The 27,432-nt window shown below is 36.1% G+C and overlaps 2 protein-coding genes and 1 long non-coding RNA gene across 6 annotated transcripts in view; 1 reads left to right on the top strand and 2 right to left on the bottom strand.

Annotated features, from left to right (window-relative positions):
* LOC113063102 (sterile alpha motif domain-containing protein 5-like) overlaps positions 1-14,026 on the bottom strand; it is a 29,303-nt gene extending 15,277 nt beyond the window's left edge. The window contains exon 1 of the mRNA XM_026233279.1: positions 12,568-14,026. Coding sequence (XP_026089064.1) covers positions 12,568-13,071 — 504 coding nt within the window. The 5' untranslated portion in view covers positions 13,072-14,026. The remainder of the gene's footprint in view (positions 1-12,567) is intronic.
* Positions 3,005-5,371, top strand: LOC113063103 (uncharacterized). Its single transcript, XR_003278628.1, has 3 exons — positions 3,005-3,024; positions 4,281-4,364; positions 4,787-5,371. It is a non-coding gene; the product is annotated as an uncharacterized LOC113063103 (long non-coding RNA).
* Positions 14,027-19,687: 5,661 nt separating the features above from the next.
* The window catches only part of LOC113063100 (syntaxin-binding protein 5-like), a 76,752-nt gene continuing 69,007 nt past the window's right edge, over positions 19,688-27,432 (bottom strand). The window contains exons 20-27 of one of the 4 annotated variants that reach the window (XM_026233275.1): positions 26,583-26,630; positions 25,062-25,112; positions 23,276-23,557; positions 22,582-22,951; positions 21,290-21,455; positions 21,087-21,198; positions 20,355-20,575; positions 19,688-20,190 (exon numbers count right to left, since the gene is read on the bottom strand). In XM_026233275.1, coding sequence (XP_026089060.1) covers positions 20,149-20,190; positions 20,355-20,575; positions 21,087-21,198; positions 21,290-21,455; positions 22,582-22,951; positions 23,276-23,557; positions 25,062-25,112; positions 26,583-26,630 — 1,292 coding nt within the window. In that variant the 3' untranslated portion in view covers positions 19,688-20,148. The remainder of the gene's footprint in view (positions 20,191-20,354; positions 20,576-21,086; positions 21,199-21,289; positions 21,456-22,581; positions 22,952-23,275; positions 23,558-25,061; positions 25,113-26,582; positions 26,631-27,432) is intronic. The other 3 variants (XM_026233276.1, XM_026233277.1, XM_026233278.1) reach the window with 3 other exon arrangements.

The following is a 27,432-nucleotide window of genomic DNA, read 5'->3' as shown; positions in this document are numbered from 1 at the left end:
TGTACTCAAATAGTGTGGCAGAAAAAATATGCCTATGGGAATTTGTGTATATGTGTATGTATGTGTGCATCCAGTACTATATTCAGTGTCCAGTGTCCTATGGCAGTCAGTAAGAATTAAAATGAGCACCTAAACCACATGACATGAAGAGATGCACACAAGCAAACAGCACCACAGGCCCTGCTCAAATCTTCAGAAAACACCAAAAAACTATTTCTATAACAAAATAAATAAAGTCATTTTACTGCAAAAAATCTGGGAAATGATAATGCCCCTAATCTAATAATAGAAGCAGAAATAGCTGGATTGTTAAAATCCACAAACAACCATCCCTTTACAATCCCAGAACAAAAACTACCACTAAACGTTGCCATGGCAACTACCATCCCCATCCTATTTCATCTGTCCTCCCTCGTTTTCTGTACGCTGAACAGAATCTTTCTGAAAATCAGCAGTCATCATTGCACTTGTCAAAAATCAAAGAAAAGCACATATGAATTCAGAATTCAATTTGCCATAAAAGAAAAGCAAAACTGTGATCAGACAAGAATGCACACACCTACACACAAACCTTAATGTGGACATTAATGGTATAATAGGGATTAAAGATGAATAAATGTGTCCTGTGCAAACCTTTTCAAAGAGCGTCATAAATCACAGGTAATTAGATGCCATCAACCCCCATTTCCCTCCCTTTGGTGAAATGTGTTTATGCAAATGTAACCATGGAAACATATAGAGAAGTCTCAAAGAATTCCAAAACAGGTGGGAAGAATTTTCAGCAATAACGGATAGAGAAAAAAGGCCACTGCACTCTAACCTGTAAATGTCACATTAACAGTACAGCAATTAATTAAACCTAATGGTTTTAACAAACAGCAAGAGCAGAAAAAATGATGCCCTGTTCAAATATTCTCAAGCACTTCATTGTATTTATATACACACATCCAACCCTTTTCCTTTTTCATTTCTTTTTTTGCATATATGTGTGCTACATTAATTAAGAACTTAACAGAATGTGCATCAACACTTAATTCTCCCAGTTGGGACATTCTTTGACATGCTATATGATGCCTGGAGATTCGTTGTTAACACATGACATGAATTTGTTTTTGCCATATGGTGTAGTTCTACAGCCATATTACATGCAGCTGTTGTAAACAGTGCATGCAGCTATGCCCTATTGGATATTTATTATGGTGGGTTATTTTAGTGTATTGAATAGGGGTGTAAAGATATACAGTACCAATTAGAGAAAATACACCGCCACATGCCTACATACAGACAGACAGAGCAAACACACAATTAAGTATCAATTTGCCAGTATTTCTGTAAATGTAAAATTCATATTGGTAATCCAACAATTATGTCCTGTCCATGGCTGAGCACACTGACTGACGTTCAGCTCAAATAAAAACTGACAGAGCTGTCTAATGGAAGTAAAGCATTGTGGGAGGTCTGTGGGTGAATAGAGAGGAATCTGAAGCCCGTTTAACGAAATCTGATTTCAGAGTTATGAGTTCCATTTACATAACATGGAAATGCTGACACTTACAGAATCAACCTCTATACAATGAATATGATATTCTAATCAAATAATTTAATGGCTGCCTATATATGCAAGCCAAACAATGATGTTTCACTATGCATCTCTGAACCTTTTCTATTTCTGTCCACAATATTGAAGCCACCACAATATAGCTCAAAAGCAAAAACAATCTCTGGAGGAAAACAGACTCTCCATCCATCTAATTTTTTGAAGTGTGCTAGTGGCAATTAAACATGACTAATTCTCAAAAATAGCCTAGGCATTCATAAAATTGCTAGAATTAATTTTCATTTCATGCCAAAATACAGTAACTACTTAGGTCATATATAGTTCCATATAGGCATTGGCCCAATGGAGCCCTCATCAGTGCAGAACTGGCAAAAGTGCACTTAGTAGCTACAAAGGCATGACAGGGCTCTACACTTACTTTTATACTAATGAAAAAGATTAGAAAGCACAGACATTGGAATGTCATATTTTATGTCAAACTCAAAAATGTATTTAAGCTTTTTAAAATTTCTAATTAAAACAATATAAAAAGAAGGAACAGAATCACAAAAGTGGTTTGTAGGTGTATTTTCATGGCTCAAAAGTGGCCTGAGTACAACTAAATGTAACATTTTATATATAGAAATATTAAAATTAAATATTGGAAATTATACTTAAAAAATGAAACTAAAAAGTCACTGATTTTATCACTGAATCATTCATTCAATTGATTCGTTCGAATGGCTGATTCATTCAGGAATGAAGCAAGTGACTTTATGAATGGGTAATTGAATCCTTGACTAGATTTGTTAAATAGGCACGTTCCTTAAAACCCTCTGGAGTCTAAGGGTATTTTTGGGGCCTGGAGAAGTTTTGTCATGCCCTGATATTTGTGCTTTTTTCAGTTTCTTATAAATATCTAAATGTGTAAAGTCTAATCTCACTGTAATCAGCACAAACTGGGCTATAATAATATGTGAAATGCATGCGTGTACATGATTGTATTTTTGAGAAAAAAAATGTTATGCTTGGTTAGTGAAAAACTAAAAATGTGAAATCACTTGAATAAGGCCATAAAACACATACAGAACATTGGTTCCCAGGATTTTTGAGAACTGGAGCTTGTACACTGAAAATAATGACTTTGTGGTGTGGTAAAATCTATTACATTAATTAATGTAATTTATACATTGTAAAATCAAGATTAAGTTGGAACTATAATATCTTAAGTAAAAATTACACTATTTATTCATGTAATAACATAACTGAGAAGAAAGAGTAAATTGTATTATATATTTACAAGTACTATTTAATGTTTTATGGTCACAGCACATTCACCTAAAAATACTAAGTAAATGTTAATCTGAAAAGCTAAGTGCGTTTGAATCCGCGAGCTTTTTTTTTTTTTTTTCTAAACAAGATCCTTCTGGCAGTGGCAGAGACGGTTGGTTTGGTTTGGGCGGTCATTTTTGGCTGACTTATCTTCGGTAAGTTTTGACTTTTCTACTTTAGATTTGTGATAACAACTATGTGTTCATTTTCATGGTTTGATTATTGCATAGACGTTACGGTTCAAAATTATCTGAACGTAAGTTTTAATCACGCCATTATCCACTTCTATAAAGTTGAGACTGATGGTTAGTCAAAACTAAATGTAGTTAGCCGCGTTCTTGTAGAAAAAGTCACCAAGTCTGGTTAACTTCAGAGTAATTTAATGTTAGCTGGCCGTGATTAAATTCAAACTGTCATGCGTTATGTAAGGAAATCGATGTAACGTAACATTAACGTGCTGACTGCCTGTGTGTGTCCTATCTAATGTTAGCCTTATTTAAAAGTGTCTAACGTTAACGTTAGTCGTTTTAAATCCACTGAAAATTTAGCAGCAAGTAACGTTAGCTTATCAAAGTCTGCATCAAAGAAGGAACGTTTGGAAAAATGCAGTAACGTTACCATGGCAGGTGAACTTCGCTACTAATTACGTTAAACATTGATGTGTAGCAGCAAGTGCTTGTATGAATTCAGTCATTTTATTTTAATAAGCTAGCGGTATGAAGGTACGGTCATCAAATCCTAACGTTAGACCACAGCCTTTCACGGCTTAAGTGAGGGAGGTTAGCATCAGTAGCTTCATCCATGTGAATCTCCGTCTAGGAGATGAAGCAAGAACCGTTATCTTTGAACGCAATGGGCGGCAAGCGTCTACGCCTCGTTGCCATGCCAATTCATTTTCAGGCACAAACTCGTAACAAGTTCATTGCTGTATTAAAAGCAATTAAAACAAAATGTAAATGAGATCTCAATGACACAATTAGTTTCTCTCAACAGGTAAAAGAACAGTACAGGAGTGCGTGCGATATCTATCTGGTCTGACACGGCAACATTCAAATATTTGTAATAATACTATAATATTGCTGTTCTTATTTCTCAAACTTACACACCAAGGAATCTTTTCAAAAAATGTCTAACAAATATATAAAAATGTGACAAATAGATAAGTAAATGCATGTTTTTGACAGGTCATAAAACTGTAATGGATTGGAATATATATATATATATATATATATATATATATATATATATATATATATATATATATATAATTTTATTTTTAAAAACTTAAATTTAACTTGTTAAAATCTGCAGAATACTGCACACAAGACAAACTGCATGCAGGTATATATGCAGAACAGCTCCTCCTGCTTGTAATTCACACAGTATTGACACATTATCAATCTGTTCACAGTACCAAAGCAGACGTGAAACTGTCATCCGCAGCCTTATCCTGTACCTCAGTGAGAAAGAAGAAGAGCTTTTTGAAGATTGCCTGGTAAAGCATGATTTTTTTTTTGTCATAAAAATCATTTTTAAGCGCAAGTGAAAAAGTAAGACACAAACATGAAGATTTTCCAATCAGCAATTGTCCAAATTATGTGCAGTCACAACTTAAACGTAGTCTGGATAATTAAAAGGGTTTCCTGGCACTGTAAAGGTACAGAGCCACACAATGTATGGTTTCGCACAACATTCATTTTATGGGTACAATCTGTGAATTGCATCTGTCTTGCGCAATGTTCTACTAACTTTTTTACTTATGTTGACTCAAGGTAAAACACATTATACTGAATTTAACAATGTGAGTTATGTTAAGTAATTTTTAGCGAGCATGTTTGTTCTGCATTGATAATTAATCTCTTTTGTATTTGTGTCTCAATAGAATTGCGTTCTTTCTTTTTTATAAACTGTATGCAGGAGGACACTTGTAGTGATGCCGCTGAACACACCCTTAAGATACTGGTCATCCATGGTGCTGATCAAGAGGATCCAGTCGATGTGTCCATCATGCGGCAGTACTGCTAAAGCTTGCACACTGCTGATGGGGCTTATCTATGCCCTCAACCTGGCATACACCCCAAAACTGCTACACCTTTGAGGTGTTCCAGAAACATTTCCTGGACCTGAATGGTGTTAAGATGTCCCCAAAAGTGCAATCTTTATAGTTGAAGTTGCTCTCTTAAATGCTATCAACATGGTACATGCTGTACAATCGAAGCTGTTGGTAGACTCCAAGTTACATCTCCAGTTCAAATATTTTTTACAAAATCTTGACTAATTTTTACTTCTTGAAATGTTTTAATGTGTTAAGGTTTTAAGAGCATAAGGAGCACTTAGTATCGGTTTGAATGTTGTTATTGCATTAAAGGGTTAGTTCACCCAAAAATCAAAATTAGGTCATTAATAACTTACCCTCATGTTGTTCCAAACCTGTAAGACCTCCATTTATCTTCAGAACACAGTTTAAAATATTTTAGATTTAGTCCGCTCTCAGACTAGGACTTTATTCATCATTGTCTTCTCTTCCGTGTCTGTTTTGAGAGAGTTCAAAACAAAGCAGTTTGTGATATCCAGTTCGCGAACGAATCAATTCGATGTAACTGGATCTTTTTGAACCAGTTCACCAAATCGAACTGAATCGTTTGAAATGGTTCGCATCTCCAATACACATTAATCCAAATGAAATCAAATGACTTAAACTGTTAACTGATGAGTCAGTCTTCTGTTTGTTATCTAGCTTGGCTTGGTGTTCATCTTCAGTTCTCTCTTCACAGCAGTTCAGTCAGTGTACTGTTTGAGTCAATGAATTACTCCGGGATATTGGTTTGTTTTAACTCAGAGGGAGTGTCAGCCACATTAAAAAAGTGAACAGCTTAAGTCATTTGTGGATTGATGCATTTTGGAGACGCGAACCGTTTAAAACGATTCAGTTCGATTTGGTGAACTGGTTCAAAAAGATCCAGTTACATCGAATGATTCGTTCACGAACCGGATATCACAAACTGCTTTGTTTTGAACTCTCTCACAACAGACACGGAAGAGAAGACAATGCTAAATAAAGTGGTAGTTTTTGCTATTTTTGGACCAAAATGTATTTTCGATGCTTCAAAATATTCTAACTGACCCTCTGATGTCACATGGACTAGTTTGATGATGTTTTTCTTACCTTTCTGGACATGGACAGTATACCGTACACCCAGCTTCAATGGAGGGACCGAGAGCTCTCGGACTAGATCTAAAATATCTTAAACTGTGTTCCCATAATAAACGGTTTGGACTTGTTTGGAATGACATGAGGGTGAGTTATTAATTACATAAATTTAGATTTTTGTGTGAACTATCCCTTCACCTATTTGAGAAAATATAATCCCAGATATGTGTTGGATGGAGTAAAATGGATTTTCCTTTTCTTTAGGGGAAATTGTTGGTTAATTCTTATTGTAAATGATCCGAGAGGTTACTGAATGTACCTTAACTACTTATCAGTTGATGTGAATATGTGAATGTTGACATAATAAACTGTTAAACTTTATTGAATTTATTTGTGATTTGTGAGAAAAGTATTTGATGCAGAGAAAATAACTACATTTATTTGGTAACACTGAAACAAATTATGTAACAGTTACATAATAATAGTGAGTAATAAAAATTCATTAAACTAAGTAATTCAAAATGTTAAATGGACAGTCTAAAATCTACTTAATTAATTCATAACAGTAAATATAACAGATTTATAAAATTTACTTGATATTTTCACATTTTAAAATTAAATTTACTTAATTACTTTTAATAAATAGAACCTGCTAAGTAAAATATAATTAAGTAACATTTACTTAATGTCTTCACAAATGTTACATTTAGAGTTAAGTAAATTTCACTTGATACTGGCAAGTAAGTTGTACTTGATATTACAGCAGTAAAATTTACTAAGAAAAATTGAGTGCAAATTGTTACAATGATTTTATCAAGTAAATCCTACAAGTTGTTTTTATCAGTGTAGCCTAGAATTTTTCTTTCTAAATTATGTGAAAATCATCTTGTTTGCTCACTCACAGAAAACAATATATTGATTGGTTTGGATAGCATATACTGCGGGAGGTCGGGGCCGTGGAAAATTGTGTTATAAAGCGGTTCAGAAATTGTGTACACTTAAATTGTGATTTTATTACGATTTCAATTAATCACACAGCCCTAAATGTAGGCCTAAGTCACTTCTTTTTTATTGAGCTGTTGTATTAAATCAGTATCACAATTCAGAATTCATAATCATTAAAAGCTGCTACTCATCTTAGTTCATTGCAATCTTACAAAGTTTCATAACAATCAACGATGCACACTGCACAATGATTTTCTTATTTCAATCGTGTCTACACTGATATAATGAGAGGATTCGTGATCTTGAATAACTCATCACTGAATAAAACTCAGTTTTGAGCAATTAGTGGATTCAGAATAGAGCTGCAACAACGCGTCGACGTTATCTATTATGTCGACTACAAAACGCGTCGACGCGTCACACTGTTTGTTTACATCTCGCATAAAGGCATACTGGGAATGGAGAAAGTTGCATTCTATCATAAAAACAGAGACCACTGTTATCAAAAGTATGGGAATACTTTAAAAAGAGGAAAAATAAAATGGCCCTTTGTTCCCTTTGCAAAACCGATATGGTGTACCACGGCAGCACAACTGCGATGCGCGAGCACCTCAGAAGAAACATCTTGGCGCTCTCTAGTTATGGTTTAACTGGTTACCGTGTGATCTGGTGACCAACTTCCTGGTTCAGGTCTGATATTTCATGACGTCTTAGACTACTGTAAATTTATGGCTAAAGTGGTTTAATTATAAACGATATCATAAACTAATATTTACCATAGTAAAATATTTTTCTTTGCCTCTTTATTATTTTATACTGTAAAAACTTTAACCACATTGGTTGAAAATGAATAAAGGTTGAAATATTATATTAGAAGTTGTACTTTTTTTTTTTGTAAAGTTCTCCAAAGGATTCATTAGCTAATTAAAAAAAAGAACATTAGATTAATTATTTATTGTAATAAACATAACCGTTAGACTAGTCGACTAATCGAAAAAAATTATCGTTAGATTAGTCGACAGAAAAAATAATCGTTAGTTGCAGCTCTAATTCAGAATAATATTGCTTTCAAAGAATCAACAGATGTCTATGACTGTGACATATTACTCAATGCTGCAAAAACATATTACTTACTTACTAGGGACATATTTAACAGTTACAATCGCAGTAGTATATTGACTGATTTGCTGACATTCCAACCTGGTAAGCATGTAATAATTATGACAACATTAAGCACTGACAAATAAGCCTGGTGTAAACATTAATATAAAATATTATATGATATGATATTATATGAAATATTAATATGATATGATGTGCAAAATCTAAAAACTCATGAGATTGATGTTAACTTGAAAAGCCATCAAGCTAACCCTTTAAATCAGACATTTGCGTTCCAACCTCTTGCGTTCCAAAATCCAATCTTGAGAGTAACACAAATACATCATCACAGTTTTAGTTTATTCAATCTACTGAAACCTCACAGGAGCAGTATACAGATCTACCACAGCAATGAAGCTTTGACATGAAACATCAGCACTACATTCTTCTCATCTCAAAATCACATGAGAACTGAAAACATTACAATTACTTCCCTCATTTAACACTGTAATATATTGTCTCATAAATCAACAATGAAATGAACACTCCACACAACTGTGCTGTTCATTCTGTTCAAGCATATGTTCACTGACTGTCTGAGCCCTGAGGGACCATATGCTGTGAACTTATCATTTCAAAGTAAACAGACACATACAAGGAACTAGGGGTGGCCGATATGGTAAAAAAAAATATAATATCAATTTATTTATTTTTTTCAAGAAAATCATGTTTCACAATTTTATCACAACTCTTTGTCATGTTGGTTTTACTATTTTGCAAGTTGTCTGAGCACTACAGTGGAATTTATTTCCCTACTTTAAAAACAAAGCCTTACATGTTAACAAAATATAAAGTAATAAAGAATGGTTTGGCAGATATTAGGCCAAAATATGCAAAGATAAAAATCTTTGTCATTATTTATCTTTGTGATTTAAAAAAAAAGATACATGTTACAAATAGGGCTGCAAAAAACAACTTTTTTGATAATCGATTAATCAAACGATTATTAGAACGATTAATAGACTAATCATCATTTCACTGATTAATAAATCTTTTTAAGTATGAAATGACAGCTAATAATGAAACATAAAATAATTATACAATCAAATGCAGACTTATTGCATAATTCTCAAAGTCTTCAACCATATACCCAAACCTAACCCTACACCCTTCAATAAAATTGAAACAGTGATCTACATATGGGATACGATCAGCATATCTTATCAACAGACTGTAATGCTATGCAAAAAATCAAATGTGATTTTCATGCGCATCTCGTCAATAAAGCCGCTCCTGTGATTAGTATTAAATCGCCAGCACGTGCTCTCAGATGGGAGCTGCATTTACTATAGAGCTGAAACAACGAATCGATTTAATCGATTAAAATCGATTATTAAAATAGTTGTCAACTAATTTAGTAATCGATTCGTCGCTAAATAAATTTTATTTGCCATAAGCGGCTCATTTCGTGCATATTTCAAATCTGCGGTGACCAAAGTGTGGCAGTAATGAGCCACCGGAGGTTTTACTCAGCCAGTACAGCAGGTGAAGTAGCGAATAGCCAATAGCTGGCCTCGTTTTATGTCACGTGCTTCCCGAACAGCGTCTCTGCAGCATTCAGCGGGAAGTGGGAGTACTTTACTTTGAGCCTTCAAAATGAAGAGTAACCTGTAAACTCTGCACTACTGAACTGTTTAAGGGGCCGTTCACATATCGTGTCTTTTGCGTGCTCAAGTTCGTTATTTCCTATGTAGGCGCGCAGTATGCACTCTCATAATGGAAGCGACGCGGTCGCGACACGCACGCGGTGCGATGCGCCCGTTTTTCCAGGCGCGTCCACACCGCATCCATTTATCCTTTGCTGAAATTTCCGGGTCTTCATGGAGAGGGCACGTCATGGAGAGAGTACGTCATGGTTGCTTAGCAAAGGCAGACGCCTCAGGGGCGCTTCTGCCCGAGCGCTTTGGAAAGAAGGAGAAAGCGGCGCGACTAGCGTTTTCCACGCCTTTTTAGGTGCGATATGTGAACGGCCCCTAAGAATTTTATTTGTGCAGATTCTCCAGTACAAGGTTGTTTGCAAATGTTTAGTCGTAAAAGCTGATAACATTGCTTTTTAACAGTTAACATTTTAAAGCTTTACAAACATGTTGTGTGATCAGTTTGTCGTTTACCAGTTCATAATTCAGACTTGCAGCCTAATTATGACTGAATGAGAGAGGTAAATGTTTGAGTATATTTAAAATGCACTTCTTTTCTAAGTATTCACTGCTCTTTTTCACACAGCAGGTTTTTTGTGTGTGTCCCAATTTTATTTTTCTGGACAACCTTCTGATGGATTTTACTTTAAATTTTGAGTTCCATTCAGGTTTCATGCCATTGGCACTTTTTTTTCGAAGGATTGTTTACAATTTCACAGCATAAGCTATAAAGCTTTTTCCCAGTAAATAATAAAATACAATGCACTGCAATTTTATTCTGTTTTATCCTTATACTTAGTGAAAATATGTTCTCAAAGATTCCTTAAGCTTTGTTTGGGATGTTAAACTACTTTAGGAGCTCTAAGGACTGCCATGGTGAAAACAATATTTGAAATCTCCTTGTGAATTTTGCTAGAGTATGGGTCAGTGTTTTGATTGCAGAAGAGTTCGACAAAGGATTACTAACATAATAAAACAACTCCAGGTATATTTTTGATGAGGATATGACAATGCAAAATGGTTAAAATCTCTTAAAAATCTATGCTGAATGATAAAGACCCTTTATTAATAATTTACTTGGGGAAAAAATGGAAAAAACTAAAATATAAGTGCATAAACCGATTAATCGATTAATCGTAAAAATAATCGACAGATTAATCGATTATCAAAATAATCGTTAGTTGCAGCCCTAATTTACTACACTGAGCCATTGTTCACTGACAAGCTACACAAAATCATGTTCAAAATCTCAGGCGATTCATTGTCGATTATTAACACGATTTTGGGTGGCTTGTCAGTGAACTACGGCTCTGTATAGTAAATGCCGTTCCATATGAAATAGGGTTGCCAGGTTTTCATAACAAAACCAGCCCAACTGCTACTCAAAACTAGCCTTATCGCGTTACGGGGGTAAAATACTAATTTTCCTGCGCGGTTTCTCCATTAAAATTTGCATTCCTGGGGCTGAATATCACGTTATTGGGGCCACTTCAGACCGCGGACATGAAATACAGATGTTTCTTTGTAGAGAGCATAAGTTGTAGTAGCAGGCTTAACTTGTGGGGCTGTTGTTTGTTGTCCTGCAAGATCAGGTATCTGATCATGAATATTTTGTTCATGGTGTGACATGAAGAACCAGAGGCTAAAGACATTTTCTGTAAGCTAATTGATTTGTAAAAGTCAGATGAAGCCATTAATATGTTTTCTTTCTTATTTACCGGTGAGAATCATGCAGAATCATTTAAAGGTTTGGACTTGTTTGCCAATCAATTCATAAAGAGATCAATGATCAGTTCTTTAAATGAAAAAATGTCTCAGTATTTTTGTCCATACAATGAAAGTTAATGGGGTTCAATGCTGTCAAAATATCTTCTTTTTAGTTACAGAAGAAAGAAAGTCATACAGATTCGGAAAGACGTAGATGAGTAAATTACAGAATTTTCGGTTTTGGTTGAATAAACCCCTTTAAGGCTTTAAGATTTCACCTGTTCTGACTTCAAGTATCTATATGACGTTATAGTTATTACTCTCTTGTCTTGACTAATTAATGGATCAAGCTAAGAAAAATCACACGTGGAACAGCTTCTTATGCTATTTAGTTTTCTGGAAATTAATTTAGTAATTTTACTACCCAGTTGATAGCAACTATAAAACACAAGAAAGATGCTTTTTTCCAAAGAGGAAACTCCATAGTGTACACTCAAACTTTAAAATCTTTAAAGGGCTGAGAGCATTAAGTTGTTGTACATCTAAATCCCAGTACTACCTCAAACAAATCTCTATAATAAAGAGTAATGAAACATGATGCAGGGTTGAAATATTCACACACCCACCAAACCTCTGAGGCTCTTTCTCCCTTTCAGTCTGCATCCACCTTAAACTTCCAGCCTCAGTACGCAGGAAAAAAGGGGGGTTTGGGGATCAGGTTTGAATTATCCATTGTTGAATGGTGGATATATGCAGTGTGAGGGAATTTCCTGCACAGGCCAATCAATTCTAACTGACCTACTGATCCCAGAAAGCCATTAGAATCGTAGGGCATGTATAAAATCTGTCTGTAGGCTACTGATCATATTTTGGAAACCAGATAAAGGCACGTTTACAGTCATCAAACCTCCATATCCCTACATCCAAGCCAAAGGAACAAATACTGTTACCCTCTTGTTATAATCACATGGTTCCTAGGTATTATCCCTATTGAGCTTGTGTTTTGAACAGAGGCTGCTATAATCCAAATGACTGATTCAAGGGCAAGCCACGTGGTTTATACCGACGCAGGGCAAAAAGTAAACACAGTTACTCACCTTATTAGAGTATGGCTGCCTGGCAAGGTTTATCCCGTCCCTGATGAGTTTATCCCTGATCATGATCTTCAGCTTCAGTTTGGGGTAGATTTCCAGCTCCTTGCGGTTCCCAAGCGTCAGATTCCTGGACGCCCCCATGTACCCCACGCTGCGCGCAGCTCTATCACTGCTCTGCTCAGTCCATGACTTGGAGCCCCGCAGCCTTGGCTCGCATTGCTCTGCCGTGGGACTCGTGTATATAGATGAGACCGGAGGCATCGGCTCCAGGGTGAAATAAAGCCCAGTGGACGTCTCATTATCGTGATCTTTTAACCTTTGCACCGCGTCGTGAATCCGCTGGCGGTGGTGCGGAATGAACACCCCGATAGCATCCAAGTCCGGGTCTCCGATTTGTTTGCAAACTTCCAAGTCGTCGTATCCATTATCCACAAAAGCCTCGACATACTGACACAGCTGAAGGGTTTTTAGCCATTCGTAGACGATGTTGGCCCCGTTAGTCGTCATTTTGAACAGCGTTTAAGCGTAAAGGTGCGTATACCTTTATGAGCAGGTGACTGACTGCGCGTACGCCCGCGGTTTACGTGAATATCCAAGTCAAAACGTCATCTTCGTTCAGGATTTCTCGCCACTTTTTGATAGAAGGGAATGTTTTGAAAATATCATCGAGCCCATAATTATTAAACGGACGGTAATACTGACAATGTCGAGACTCGTCAACTTGGCATTGCCGTACACTACACAACTAACGTTATCCCCTTCGCCGCGATTAAAGAGCCATTTACCGGCAAGTTTAGCGACAAAAGTGGCTATAGCTACCGATAACCATCCACAAAGACTACATTTCCCCTGTTTATTTCAACTGTTCTTGCAGTAGTGCCAAGAATATACGTGAATTTTACGCACCGCTTGAATTTCCAGTGGTCTTCTCCGGCTCGTCCTTCCCTTGTGTCTGTCAGTACGGCTTAAAGCCAACTCTTTTCCTCTCTGAAGACAAATGAAAAAGCGTCTCTCCGGTTTGAAGAGGAGCACATGTGGTTTCAGACTTATTACCACTATTCGCTGAGCGGCGAAATCGCGTTGGTGGCGCAAAACGATTGGTTTTCCTCAGCGAGGCGACGGTTGGGTAAGCAGACACGGTTTGAATCTAGGCACGCGCTGTCAAAACTGAAAGTTTGTCAAAGTTTGAGGTAAATCAAACTCTTTCATAGCGCTTCTTAAAACAGATAGGCAGAATTTATTTCTGTATCGTTTTAATCCAAAACTTTGTGACTTTAATTTTTGGCGAAGCCGAAGAAGGTAAAGGTGCGCGCGAGCTGTGATGTTGGAGTAACGGCAGGCAGACAGCTGTATGTCTGTCTATCGTATGTGTTTCTGTCCGCGCGGGTCTCCTCTCTGCTGCTGAAAGATGATTTCATTCAGAAGCGCAGCTTTACGCGGTGTTTAAATTATGGTACAGTCTTATTGTGCCCCCTGCCTTAAAATTGGGCAAAAGATATATTTTGGGCTAGAAAAAAAAAAAAACCGCCAGTGTACACATCATATTATATTGTTTGTTACTAGAAGCCTATGTAGCATATTACAAAATAACATTTGAAGAAAAATTTAATAAATGAAATAAATAAGATTAGGTTGGAGAACTAAACGTGTAAAATGTAAATATGAAAATTATAAATGTCCCTATCAACCTCAGTTTGACCCCTATATGTTCATACAAAATGCATACTGTTATAATTGTGTTTCATCAAACAGAAATTATGTCCTAGGGTATGCTTTTTATTAAAACGTTTTTCATTGTGTTTCAAAAAAGATCTGATTTTGAATGCCTTCGTCATGAACTCCTTCCTATAACCAGAGTAACGCCTCAGTGCAGTTTGATAAACATTTTTGCTTGTATTACTACCCCTCCTTGTGGCCTATTATAGTATAACAACATCATTTTCATATATTCTGATAAGGGTATTCCTGTGTGAATACTGGCTTAATAGTCGTTGTTTTACCATATTTATGTATAAATATATTTCATAATTAAACTGCACTGACTGCCTAGTTGCAGTGTGTGTTAGCCTGTTGTTTTGGCATTGTTTTGCAATGATAAATGAGGCATTTGGCAATTTTAATAGTTTGTTACAATTTGGCCTAATCTGCAGGTCTACTCCACATACAGTTATACATTGCTATCATGTGTTAGTTTCTGTTATGTTCTGCATGGCCAATATGAAGTGATTTTATGGATTCGATTAGGCTCATTGTAGGACAGATGATTAAAAAAGGCACTAGGGATATTTTCATGATCTCAAAATATTCTAACAAGTACACTCTCTCTTTTCCAAGATACATATAACAATCCAAAAAGGGAGATCCCTGCCTGAATTGAAGAGATGCACCACATGCTGCAAGGAATTCCACTTTTCATATATTATATATATATATATATATATATATATATATATATATATATATATATATATATATATATATATATATATATTCCAGTTGAATATGTTAAACAAATGTTTCTTATTTATCTCTCTCTGTCTCTCTCTTTCTCTAGAGTTGAAGCCTACAGCCATTCTATCCATGCAGCAACTCATGGAAAAGGGGTTCACTTTGGTGCTGTTGTGATGTTGTCACAAAAATGACATGTATATACTGTACAGACCAAGAGTTTGGACATACCTTCTCATTCAAAGAGTTTTCTTTATTTTCATGACATGTAAATTGTAGATTCACACTGAAGGCATCAAAACTATGAAGTAACACATGTGGTATTATATATGGAATTATATACATAACAAAAAAGTGTGAAACAACTGAAAATATGTCATATTCTAGGTTCTTCAAAGTAGCCACCTTTTGCTTTGATTACTGCTTTGCACACTCTTGGCGTTCTCTTGATGAGCTTCAAGAGGTAGTCACCTGAAATGATCTTCCAACAGTCTTGAAGGAGTTCCCCGAGAGATGCTTAGCACTTGTTGGACATTTGGCTTCTGTCTGCGGTCCAGCTCACCCCTAAACCATCTCGATAGGGTTCAGGTCCGGTGACTGTGGAGGCCAGGTCATCTGGCGCAGCACCCCATCACTCTCCTTCTTGCTCAAATAGCCCTTGATGCCTTCAGTGTGACTCTACAATTTTCATAGTCATGAATGAGAAGGTGTGTCCAAACTTTTGGTCTGAACTATTATATATATATATGTATATAAATAAACATTCTTGAATCATTCTTGTGTATTGTCTTGCCTCTCAACAACTTTTAAAATATTGGCAGTAATTTAGTGACTCCATACGCTGATTCCAACTTTAACTTACCTGATAATGAGCTAATTCACCTTAAGGAAGTGAATCAATATACTGTATAATTCAAGAGACTTTTCAAGAGACAATTCAAGACTTTTAAGGTTCTTCATTTTTTACAATTGTTTTAACATTGATATACATCAATTTTACAAAATTGATATTTCATTTATATTTTGTGTAAATTAATGTTTCAATTTAAAATTGTGACTCAAAGCACACTTAGTAATTTAACTCTGCTGCATTTTGAATCAAAAATCACATTTAAAAACATGCTACTGAGATTAATATATTGATGCTATATACAAAGTAATGTGACTGCAAACTAAACCAACAGGATACTAGAACTGCGTTCCTGAAACTGCAGCCATCGCTATATTGGCCAGTACGGTAGGTGGCGCTGTCAGGAAAATCTAGGGTCCAAGAACTGCGGCCCAGATCTGCGGTCCTGAATCTGCAGCTTCCGGTTGTGCAGGAACATACTATTGTATATTCTCTACGCTTTGAGATGCTGTGTCAATACTGATACTCAAAAGACAAATAAGTTTCCTTATTACAGTGCAATGTAACATTTATTTATAATTGCCACTATCACATAATTGACATCACTGTAGTGAGTGTTTTCAGGCTGCAACATCCAACAGGTAAATGGATATGCTCTTCTTAAACAAGACTTTATGAAGCATGCAAAAAAGAAAAAAAAATAGGTTTAATAAAATGGGACACTTAAAAACTGTTCTGATTTAAAAACTAGACCCATGAGCCAGACAACAAAGGAAAGCATTTTAAATCGTTTTATTTTCCGTTGCACAGTAATCTATCTACAGAAATTCTAAATTGTTTGTGGCAGCAGATAGTCATAAACATCCATGTGAAATTTGCATAAAACTGTACAAGAAATTGGCTACAATGAGAAAAAACTGCAACCCACTGATAACCATTATATTCAGGACAGAAAATGAATGAGGCTCTTCTGCATGTTAAAAGTCGTAATATTTCAGGTAAGAATGTTCCGTCTGAGACAAATAAAACAGTTCACTTAAAGTCGACATGAAACATTACAAAATGAATAAATAAAATTAAAAATAACAAAGCAACAAGAACCTTTTTTTCCTCCTTAGCCATGAAAGAGTACAAAGGGCAAGCAACCTGGTTCACATCAAGAGCGAGTCTGAAACCTCTCTGAAACAGACATGAATGAACTAAAGGTGAAGGTGATCAACAAATTATGCTGGAGTTTGAACACCTATTAGCCTACTGACATTTACAGCATTACTGATTGGATATTTTATCAACTGACAATAATGATAAAATAGCAATCTAAAACATCATTTTTTTCCTGGAATCATGTTGTGAGTACATGAGCCAACATCTTGGAAAATAAATGTTGGTTTTGAATTGTATTAACCATGTCGGGGCCAAAAATGTATTTTCGATCACACATCATCAAATGTATGGCATTTCTTTTAATGAACCACACTTGTATGCAAGAATTTGAAGGAAACGAAAATCACCCTGTGGTGTCATGAACAAACAGACCACGTGACGGAAAACAAAGACACGAAGACAAGCAACATGAGCTCAAAGTAAGTCCTCCTCAAAGCATATATAAAAATAAATTTTTAATAATCGATGATTCAAAATATGACAAGGATATCTATTCAGGGAAATACAGTACTGCAGAGAAAAAATACACATTGTACAAATATAATATAATTAAGATAATCAGGAGAGATGACATACGAGCGAGATATTGAAAAACAAAGCCGTTCTTCAGAAACACTAGAACACCATGGCATGAAAACACATCTACAGAGAATATAGAGTCCAACACAGAAACATTTAGAGTCTGAGAGAGATTGGCTTCGTTTTCTTTTGTAATTCTTCCCCCCCCCCCCCCCATTTTCTTTGTTTGAAGTACGGCAGACGAAACGCATGAAAGGCAGACTAGCACACAGCCAAAAACATTAGAAAAGTCCTCAACACTGTTACTGGTGGAATATGCGGTGGTACTTCAGACACAAACAGCTGTCGAACAGTCAATGGAATACAGAACTCAATGAAAGAAAAATCTTTGGCGTTTGAAAAGATATGGCAACTGTCTTAGGGTCAGTATGGCCAGGACCACTTGCAATTTATGCTCACAGATTGTCAAACTACTTCTTTTACAGAATGGCAAAAAACTTTGGGCAGAGAGGCAAGTGAGAATCAGTCCCTGGAACGACAACGGATCATGTGATCAATGCAACATATATAGCAGCATTTCTTGCAAACCTTCTTGCAAATAAATGTAATGGCACTAAAATGTGGTTTCAAGGGAGAAATGGGACAAGACGTTTGTGTGTGTGTGTGTGTGTATTTAATGTTTCTGAATTCTAGTTATCTGGTTTTATAACACTCATTGTAGGTGTTTTCACAGATGAAGATCTTGAAGTATGCTCTGTGCCATTGCATTACACATGAAGCACTAGTGTGGAACCAGATAGAAACATGTTATACTGAGATTCAGAACTACAATGAATATTGTTTCCAAGTCGGTGAAAGCGTTCCACCCTACTTCACACTTATAATCAAGTCTCAAGTCACCAAAGATTAGAGCTGGGAAACCGGTCCAAATTTCCAGGTATGAAAAGAGCCGTTTCCAACAGTACAGTAAGTGCTTTTCGTTTAACAAATGAAATTTGGACCAAAATATTTACTAAAGTACAGCTAAAGCGTCTATGTTAAAGCGGTTTATTCTATGCAGTGTGCAGGAATGAGAAAGCTGGTCTAATGAACAAAATCAAATCCCAGAGTCAACAACGAAGAGACTGTGATGTCATTTTAAGTCACAACAAATGCTCTAGCTGTTGAGGTCTATATGGCTGTCTACCCAACAAAACATGGATAACTTTAAACCTTGTATTTGCCTACTTTCTTTCACAACTCAGTCCAGACCAGATATTTTCTGCACCGCATTTCATAGAAAGTTTAAAACATCTGTATAATGTATCACAAGAAAATACCATCATTAAATCACTCACAGTTGGTTTATAAATAGTTATTTCATTATTCATTCATTTACCGCATCGATCTGTCAATTCATTCTCTGGATCATGCCAACTTACTATAAACCCTCTAGATGGTACTTTAATGTAAAGCATTATTGTGGTTGCAATTTATTTTACAGTACGTGTACTTAAATGTACTTATAGTGTACTTACAGTGTATTTATCTAAGAAAGTTCTGGTAATACAGGGTAACTACATGGGGTAGGGTTAGGTTTAGGGGTAGGTTCAGGGTTAGTACCTAGTTATGACATAGTTATTGTAATTACTATAATAAATACATAGTATGTACATGGGGAACAGGACTGTAAAATAAAGTGCTACCATTATTGTAGTGATATTCACAATAATTCCATAAAAATATCCCCCAAGAAGCATTTTATATTTAGACATTTACAGTTGATTTTACAGATTCTTTCTAGTTCGTTGCTTAATAAATAAATAAATAATATTAAAATGGTAAGTAAACCAAATGGGTACTTCAGGGATATTTACAGAAATACACTGAATACATTTTTGGAGAAGGGCGATGTTCTCTCTTCTGAAAGGTCTGACTCCTCGACGTTACGACATCATTTCCTGTGAACAGAGCTCTTCCCATGCTTCGTATTTCAGTTTTCCTTATGACAGTCAATAGTGAATATGGTATTTTTACAGACTTAAATGGAGATTTAGATAGAATTATATATATATATATATATATATATATATATATATATATATATATATATATATATATATATATATATATATATATATATATATATACTTTTTTTTTCTTTCTTATTTTTATGATGTTTGTTGTCTAGTTATTGTATTTTTTTTGTTTGTTAAGTCTGTCTTTTTTTTGACTTTTTACTGCTCTCCGATGTGGGAGGCAGGACATGATTGCAAAAAAAAAAAAACAACAGCACGAAAAGAATTCAAAGACTGAGAGAGAAAATGGAATTTCAGGGCGTTCGAAGCCCAGCCGCCATGAGAGAGGATTGGCGATATTAAACAAACAAACAAAAACCCAAGAGTAGACGCCATCATGGTATGGTATTCCTCAGATTGGAGCCGCTCTCAGTCCGTGCTGCAGTTCTGTAAGCAGAGTGTATTTAACATTGTGCTAGGAAAGAGCGAGGGATCCCACTGGTCCAGCAGAGGAGAGATGAAGACGGTGTGGGAGAAGGATGATGGATGAACAAGGCTGTGTAAGAGAACTCCTGAGTCCCTTTGGGCTCTGCTTTTTTGCGGAGATCAGAACTGGTACCATTTTTTATCCTTACACTTTAGCATCATCTGCAACAGGAAGCAAAGACAGTAAAAAGAAGAAACAAAGTTAGAGACGCCAGCTGTACTTCCACAATGATTATAATGCACATAAAATGATAATATGTATTTATGTTTAGCTATTTTTAAGAAGTGATTCATCTGTTTTGGTGTCAGCGGTGGTAACGCTGTACCTCATGAGCGTGTTTAGTGAATGAGTCAGCGCTGGCCATCATGGCTGCCGTCCGCTCTTCCACCTCGCTCAGTTTTTGCCCTCTCTCATCCAACGCTATCCGAGCTCGAGCTAGATCACCCACGATGCCTGACGCTGCCCCCTTCATGCCTTCTATACCCCCAGGACCTGGAATGTGCTGAGCGAGACTGCGTGGTGCTTTTCCGGCTCCTGACTCGCCGACTGAAACACAAATACAGAAGCAGAGTGTGAAAAGAAGAGGAGGAAAGAATGCCGAAAATGAGGTGACAGCACAACAGAACAGAAATTAGCTCTCTGTTACAACAACATAGTGAAGCTGCCATTTTAGAGAACAGAACTCAACAGGGCAAAGAGACAGAGTACCGAGGCTAGATGTCAGTTGTCACCAGTGTTATCTTTGCATTATTTATTATACAAAAAAAAGTACATTTTCAGTTTTAGTAATTTTGTTATTTTAGGAATTCTAAGTCATTTTAGATAACTTCCTTTACCTTATTTTAGTTACCAAGACCACATTTACAATTTTATGTTGAGGTTTTTTTAAGTACACGGTTTTCATTTTTTCATTTCATTTTCTATTTATAATTTATTTAAATGAACAAAAACCTTTTTTGTGAACAGTCTCCCCACAGCTAAATGGTCATGTCTCTGTTTGCTTTGATACATCATTCAAGAATCTGAGGGTAAAGAGCAGATAACATAAAGAACTCACAAAGGTCTTCTCTGTCTAGAGACTGTGCTCCTCCTCCAAAAAGACCCTTAAAGAATCCTCTGTTAGGAGCTTCTGGCGTCTCCACTGGAGTAAACAGCTCACCTAGCATCTCCTGTTACACAAACCAATCATCATCGTCATCGTCATAAATACTGTGCAACAGAAGAGTCTAGAAGAACAGTTCATGAATACGATTTGCTCACCTGTAAGTTCTCGCAGACCTCCTGGATGTAGGTGATCCTCTGGATCTCAGTAGGGGAGGTCAAGTACAAGGCCTGGCCGAGGTTGGTGAAGCAGAATGTTCTCGCTATCCGCATATCTGTCAGGGGTAGGTAATTTACATCCAGCAGTGGTCTCAACCCCGGCAGACTGAAACAGAGAGACATTTCTTCAGCTCTGGGATTTCTCACCTTCTCTATTATTCAAGAGCTGCAGTGCTGAGACTGTGGCAGTGCTTATTTTATCCTTTAAAATGTGCCGTTGAATTACAGGAAACAAACATTAAGGACATTTGTAGATGATATCTACAGTAATACAACCACGGTCTTCATGTTTGATGGTTAACTGTGACCTTCCTACTGACGAGCACATACAGATGTTTGTCTGCATTTATCTCCTCTGAAGATTTATAAGCCAAAGCGATTCACAGAGCAATATAGTGATTAGATCTGTGTTGCAATAGCAACAGGCCCCCTGGCTCTTACTTTGCTGAACAGTGAAGCAAGACGACAATATTGTATACTAAAAATAGCCTTATTTTCAAATAGTTCTGCATGTGCTGCAGTATATCAATATCAGTCTACAAAACTCCTCACATCAGTGAAACAATCACCAGGCAGTGTGCGGATAAACAAAGCTTTAAAAGCTTTCTTGAATAGTGTAGCATTTACAGTAAGACACCGTGTTATTAAATATAAATTATTTACAATAATATGTTTGAAATGATTTTACAGTGGTCTGCAAGTTAATAAATGCTGTTCTTTTGAATCAGCATATCAGAATGATTTCTGAAGGACTCACAATAATCTATTACAGTACATTTTAAAACATATTAGAATAGAAACATTTATTGTACACAGTAATAGTATTTCACAGCTTCACTGATTGTACTTTTTCTTTTAAAATAAATAAATAAAGCCGGGTTGAGCATTAAGTGACGTCTTTTAGAACAATAAAAATAGTACCATCCTCAAGCTTTTAAAAGGTAATGTATGTATAATACTTTTTTGTTGTGGTTGTATAAAATGAAAAAATGTCCCTTGTTTAGTTATGAAGTTTGCTAATTTGTTATTTTATAGTGTAAAAAAAATATATATATAAACATAACATTATAAAAAAATGTTATACGATGCCCAATAATAATACCTCTGTTCTCCTTTCTTAATCATGTATATTAATAGATGTTTAAGTATTAACACATTCTAACACACACTCCCAAGTTAATGCATTTAAATCAACCCTCATCTAGCTTACGTTGAAGGGCATCTTCTCTCACCTGAGGGTCATGATGTGTCCATTGGCACAGAAGCAGGCCAAACAAATGCCAGCGTTCATCTGTACCACATCTGCCCGCAGCACAAAAGATGTTTCGGTGATGTTGTGTTTAAATACACAGGTCTGAGAGGGCAGGGATATGACTTTGGCCTGTTTCTCAGAGCACACCACAGCATACTGGGTTTCATTCAGTTCCTGGGATGCGGATGGGGACACAGACACTGGTCGTCTCTTACGGACCTTGTCCCGCTCCTCTCCGTTGGCCGGGGCGTTGGGTTCGTACCATGGCTCAAAAGCAGAAGGGAGGAGAGACCCTGTAGAATCTAGGAAAGCCATCCGGAGGATGCTACCCTTCAACCTGACAAGAGTCCCTGTACACAGAGAGTTGACATGTCAGAGTCAAACAAACCAACCTTCAAATTAATGGTATAGTTGACCCAAAGGAGAAAATTTGCTGAAAGTTTCATCCAAGATGCAGATGACTTTGTTTCTTCATCAGAACAGATTTGGAGAAATTTAGCATTAGATCACTTTCTCAACCATGTATCCTGTGGTGGTCACTGGTGAGACATTTCTCCAAACCTGTTCTGATAAAGGAACAGTCTCATCTACATCTTGGATGGGCTTAGGCTGAGTACATTTTTAGCAAATTTTCATTTTTCAATAGTTTTAAAATCTCTAATGTGCAAATTTACCACAAGGAGAGACAATGACTGGCTGCAGAAGCCTCTGCTCTCCAGCAGGGGGCATGCTGAGGGAGATTGCCAAGACTGTGCCCAAGGACGTGCCAACCCACAGACTGGGTGTCAGTCCGCCATCTGCTTTGCGGTTGTAGGTCTCACAGAAATGGAAAGATGTGACGGCCTCCCGTGCTTCCTTGTCAATACTGGTCACACTGGAGCTCCGTGAGCGGCTGAAGGAGTTATCCCTGTTGTCTAGGGGTATGGAACCCCGCGGGGGACATACAGAAAGTAGGACAGTAGAGAGAAAAACACAAAAAGGTAAAGCCCCCACTCCGAGATGACAGATTAACATCATTACTATTTCCATATCTGTGTAACAAAATAGCTCCTTGGGCTTTAGCAGAATCAAGCCGTTGTGATAAAACATACAATATCCTTCAGTGGTGAGAAAAGGACCTTTGATATGGGAAATGAGGCAGTCTCTCCAGTGTGATGAGACTAATGGTATTCCCAAGATTGGGAGGACCAGGTGCCTTATTTTCCCAGAACACTTACATATTGTAGACCCTTTTACCGGACCCCATTTATTAAAAGAAATGGCCCTAGTAGAACATATTTTAAAATAAATCTGCATCTGGACATGTTAAAAGGGTCTGAAAATAGGACTATTCTGGGAAAAACTAGACGTCTGGTCATTCTATCCAAGATGTGTTCAGTCTGGAATTTAAAAACAAACAAATAAATAAAAATAATGAAAGAATGTGGCAAATGTAGTTTCCATTAATATAACATTACATCTACCTCACTGAAAAAATACATACAGTGCAAAATTTCGGTAAGGTTTTTTATATATATATATATATATATATATATATATATATATATATATATATATATATATATATATATATATATATATATATATATATATATTTTTTTTTTTTTTTTTTTTTTTGGGGGGGGGGTAATAATAATATAGTAAAATCAGTTACATATGTTTTCTATTTTAATACATTTAAAAATGTCATTTATTTATGTGATGGCAAAGCTGAATTTTCTGGAAACTATCATTATAAATGTAATTTTTGATCAATTAAATGCATCACTGATGAAAAAAAGTAAAAAGAATAAAAATAAATAACAACAAAACAAAATCATTGATCCCAAACATGTGAACAATTACTTTTAAAGCTTCCCTATTCAAAACAATTATCTGATATCCTGTTGAAGTTTATATATGGTAATGATATGTGAAGGGAAAATGATCTTTACATCAGATTTTCATTTCAAATCAGCCGATTCCAGAATGTACTCCTTGAGGGAATTCCCTTAAAAACGCTCCTCTCGGAAACTGATGACAGAACTCAAATTGATACTGAATTAAATACCAGCAAATGCTTACTTGTGTAATTTGGGATAAGAGCTGGGAAGACTGGCAGAGGACCCTGACTACGTGATTTTGGCCATGCTTATGTGCACCATTTACATATGGAGACAATCACAAGCCTTTTGATAAACCAGTACGGTCATGACCCATATATATATGTCAGGCCTAAGAATCAATACATAAGAAAATCAGCTTCAGATGGACCTTTTCTCATAAACTCTATCTCATAACTCATGTTTCAATGTCAGAAACTCAGAAAGTGTTGGAAATCTGATGCCACCTTAGTCTTTGGCTAACTGACATGAGGTGTTCAAAGCGAGTGAGCATGTGGACTTTCTCCAGTTTCTGATAATGTGCTGATGGGCTCCACATTTAAAAGCTGTGTAGCATGAACACAAAGTCAAGGCTTACCCAAGTCTGGCTTTAGCTCAGTAGGCAAGCTTAATTTCCGTGACATCTTTGCTGGAAAAAAGAGAACACCTCTCTTTACAAACACATTGAAGCCTCAGTAAAAGCCATGCAATGCTTGAACTAGTTGAGTTCCAGAAAACACAGAGACATCATAGCTAAAGGGTTTTTAATCATCCTGAGGGACACAAATGCTTCAAACAGGACAAAGGAGACACTGCAATATTTTTTTGCGAGTCAGAGACAAACTGCATAATGCAGCATGCTGGACAAACAGTTCTGGGATGTAAATGGGTGTAATTTGGCCACACAAAGCCCTGAAAGGAAAATAATTAACATTAGAACAGACAAAACAATCATTCTCAGCACCCCATGCCACAAGCATGCACCAAACAGGATAATGCAGAGTAGACATTACAGCTTATATTGATGATTTTGTACACTTTGTATATGTTGTATACCCTTGCTGCATAGGCATCTGTTGACTTATCTTTCATCTTTCATAAATCAGTCAATTGCTTAGCCGTTACATTATACATTTATTGTCCAGCAAAAATAATCTAAACATTCTTAAAACAAGACAAATTTACTAAAGAAACAAAATTGCATAAAATCTTTTTGTTTTGATTTTAATATCATTTTCCAATGTACATTAGAGTTTAATTTTTTTTTTATTGTACAAGGTTTATGTTAAGTGATTGAATATTATTAACTAAATGTTAAATATAATCTAAGTATATATATATATATATATATATATATATATATTTGTATAAATTAATATATAATTGATTGATACTGATTTTATTATCATCTTTTAACACTGCTAACCATAATATTTTATGTGGTGAGAATTTTTTTTTGTCTTGTTATCTTAAGACAGTTTTGCTTCTCAAATAAATGCATTTCCTTTAAGGAGTTTAAGATGTTTTAAGTGGACAGATAAAATAATCCCTAAAACAATTATTTATTTATTTTGCAGTGTAATGAGCTCAGCAGTCATGAAATCATTAAGAAAGCAACAAAACAGCTTCCAACAGCTTGTCTATGTGAGAACAACTGAAGAAAACTAAATGGTCACTTACCCAAAACTAAGTTTTGTTTCCTAATAGTACTCCACTAAAGAATGAATATAGTGAATACCGCAGCTGGTTGCAATCCATCTAAATAAATGTGTATTTTTCTAAATCCTGTGCTGGGATGTACAGACAAAGTGACGGGGAGTACAGGAAGACAACAAACTGAAAAATCTTCATTCCTACTGACAAACAATTATAGGATCATAGGCTTATGTGAGCCAGTGTGGTAAAAGAGAAACGCCTCAAGCAAATCACCACAAGCACATTTCACCATGTTACATGCGTGCTACATTAACGTAGCATGCAGTGGGAATATCCGTCAGGGTTATTCAGGTAACTGTTTCTAAGGACAGCTGCTTCCTCTGTTTTGTTCATATATAGAGACAGAGACAGTGTGGTTGAACAAAAGCAGTGGCACCTCTTCTACACCGTCATCCAACCTTACCTCCTCTCCCTCCTCCATTGTAGAATTGCTGATGGTTTGACATCAAGACTTTTTGGGAGGAAGTAAAGCATAGGAGTTAGAGATATATTTTATGCTTTTTGGGAGCAACATACAGCGCAGGAGAGCCATAATGTGAAAAATTATGTATTGTGTTATAATTATGGGTTGTTTTGTTTATGCGTTTGGTTTTGCTTTCTGTGCCAAAAGCATTTATTTGTTCTGTATCTGCCCATGGTGTTACAGAAAGTGTATGCTTCTTTTAATATTTATGTTGTCTTTTTATATTTAATACATTCTGCAGAGGTCTTCGCTTTAACTGGAGGTTAAGTCGTTTTGGAAATACATCCTCATTCTATTCTGACCTTTCGGAGCAAATCTTATCTCTATGTTGAGATCTGCCCGTGCCTCCAAGTGTGAATGTCGCGCTCTTTAGGAGTTTTTTAGGATGCATTTGGCTTATCACGACACGTTCAGCTGTACTGAATGAACTAAAGAAAGAGAATGCAAATGTTTTAGGATTACCTTGTCCTATCTGTGTCTTAACCTTGAATATTTTAGCATTTTATATTTGCATTCCATCCACAAAAAACAATGCTAATTTGAATAATGATGGCAAAATAATGTAATTTTTTCCCACCCCAGAGAAAGATGCGATATTAAGCAAAGGTTAGACAAAATCTGGAGACAGAGAGAGGGGGGGAAAAACGGTCTCCCTAGGACAGTGTTATTTATATTTGCATAACATGTATCTAAAACAAATGTAAAACCTCTCTATGTGACACATCTACGATAAAAAATTTGGTTACACAGTTCAGGGACAGTATCTGAAAGCAATCAATACCTCATTAAC

The sequence above is a fragment of the Carassius auratus genome, chromosome 45, assembly GCF_003368295.1.
Source record: "Carassius auratus strain Wakin chromosome 45, ASM336829v1, whole genome shotgun sequence".
In the NCBI taxonomy this organism is placed as follows: domain Eukaryota; kingdom Metazoa; phylum Chordata; class Actinopteri; order Cypriniformes; family Cyprinidae; genus Carassius; species Carassius auratus.
Note: the sequence above shows the minus strand (reverse complement) of the source record. Positions and strands in the feature narration are given on the sequence as shown.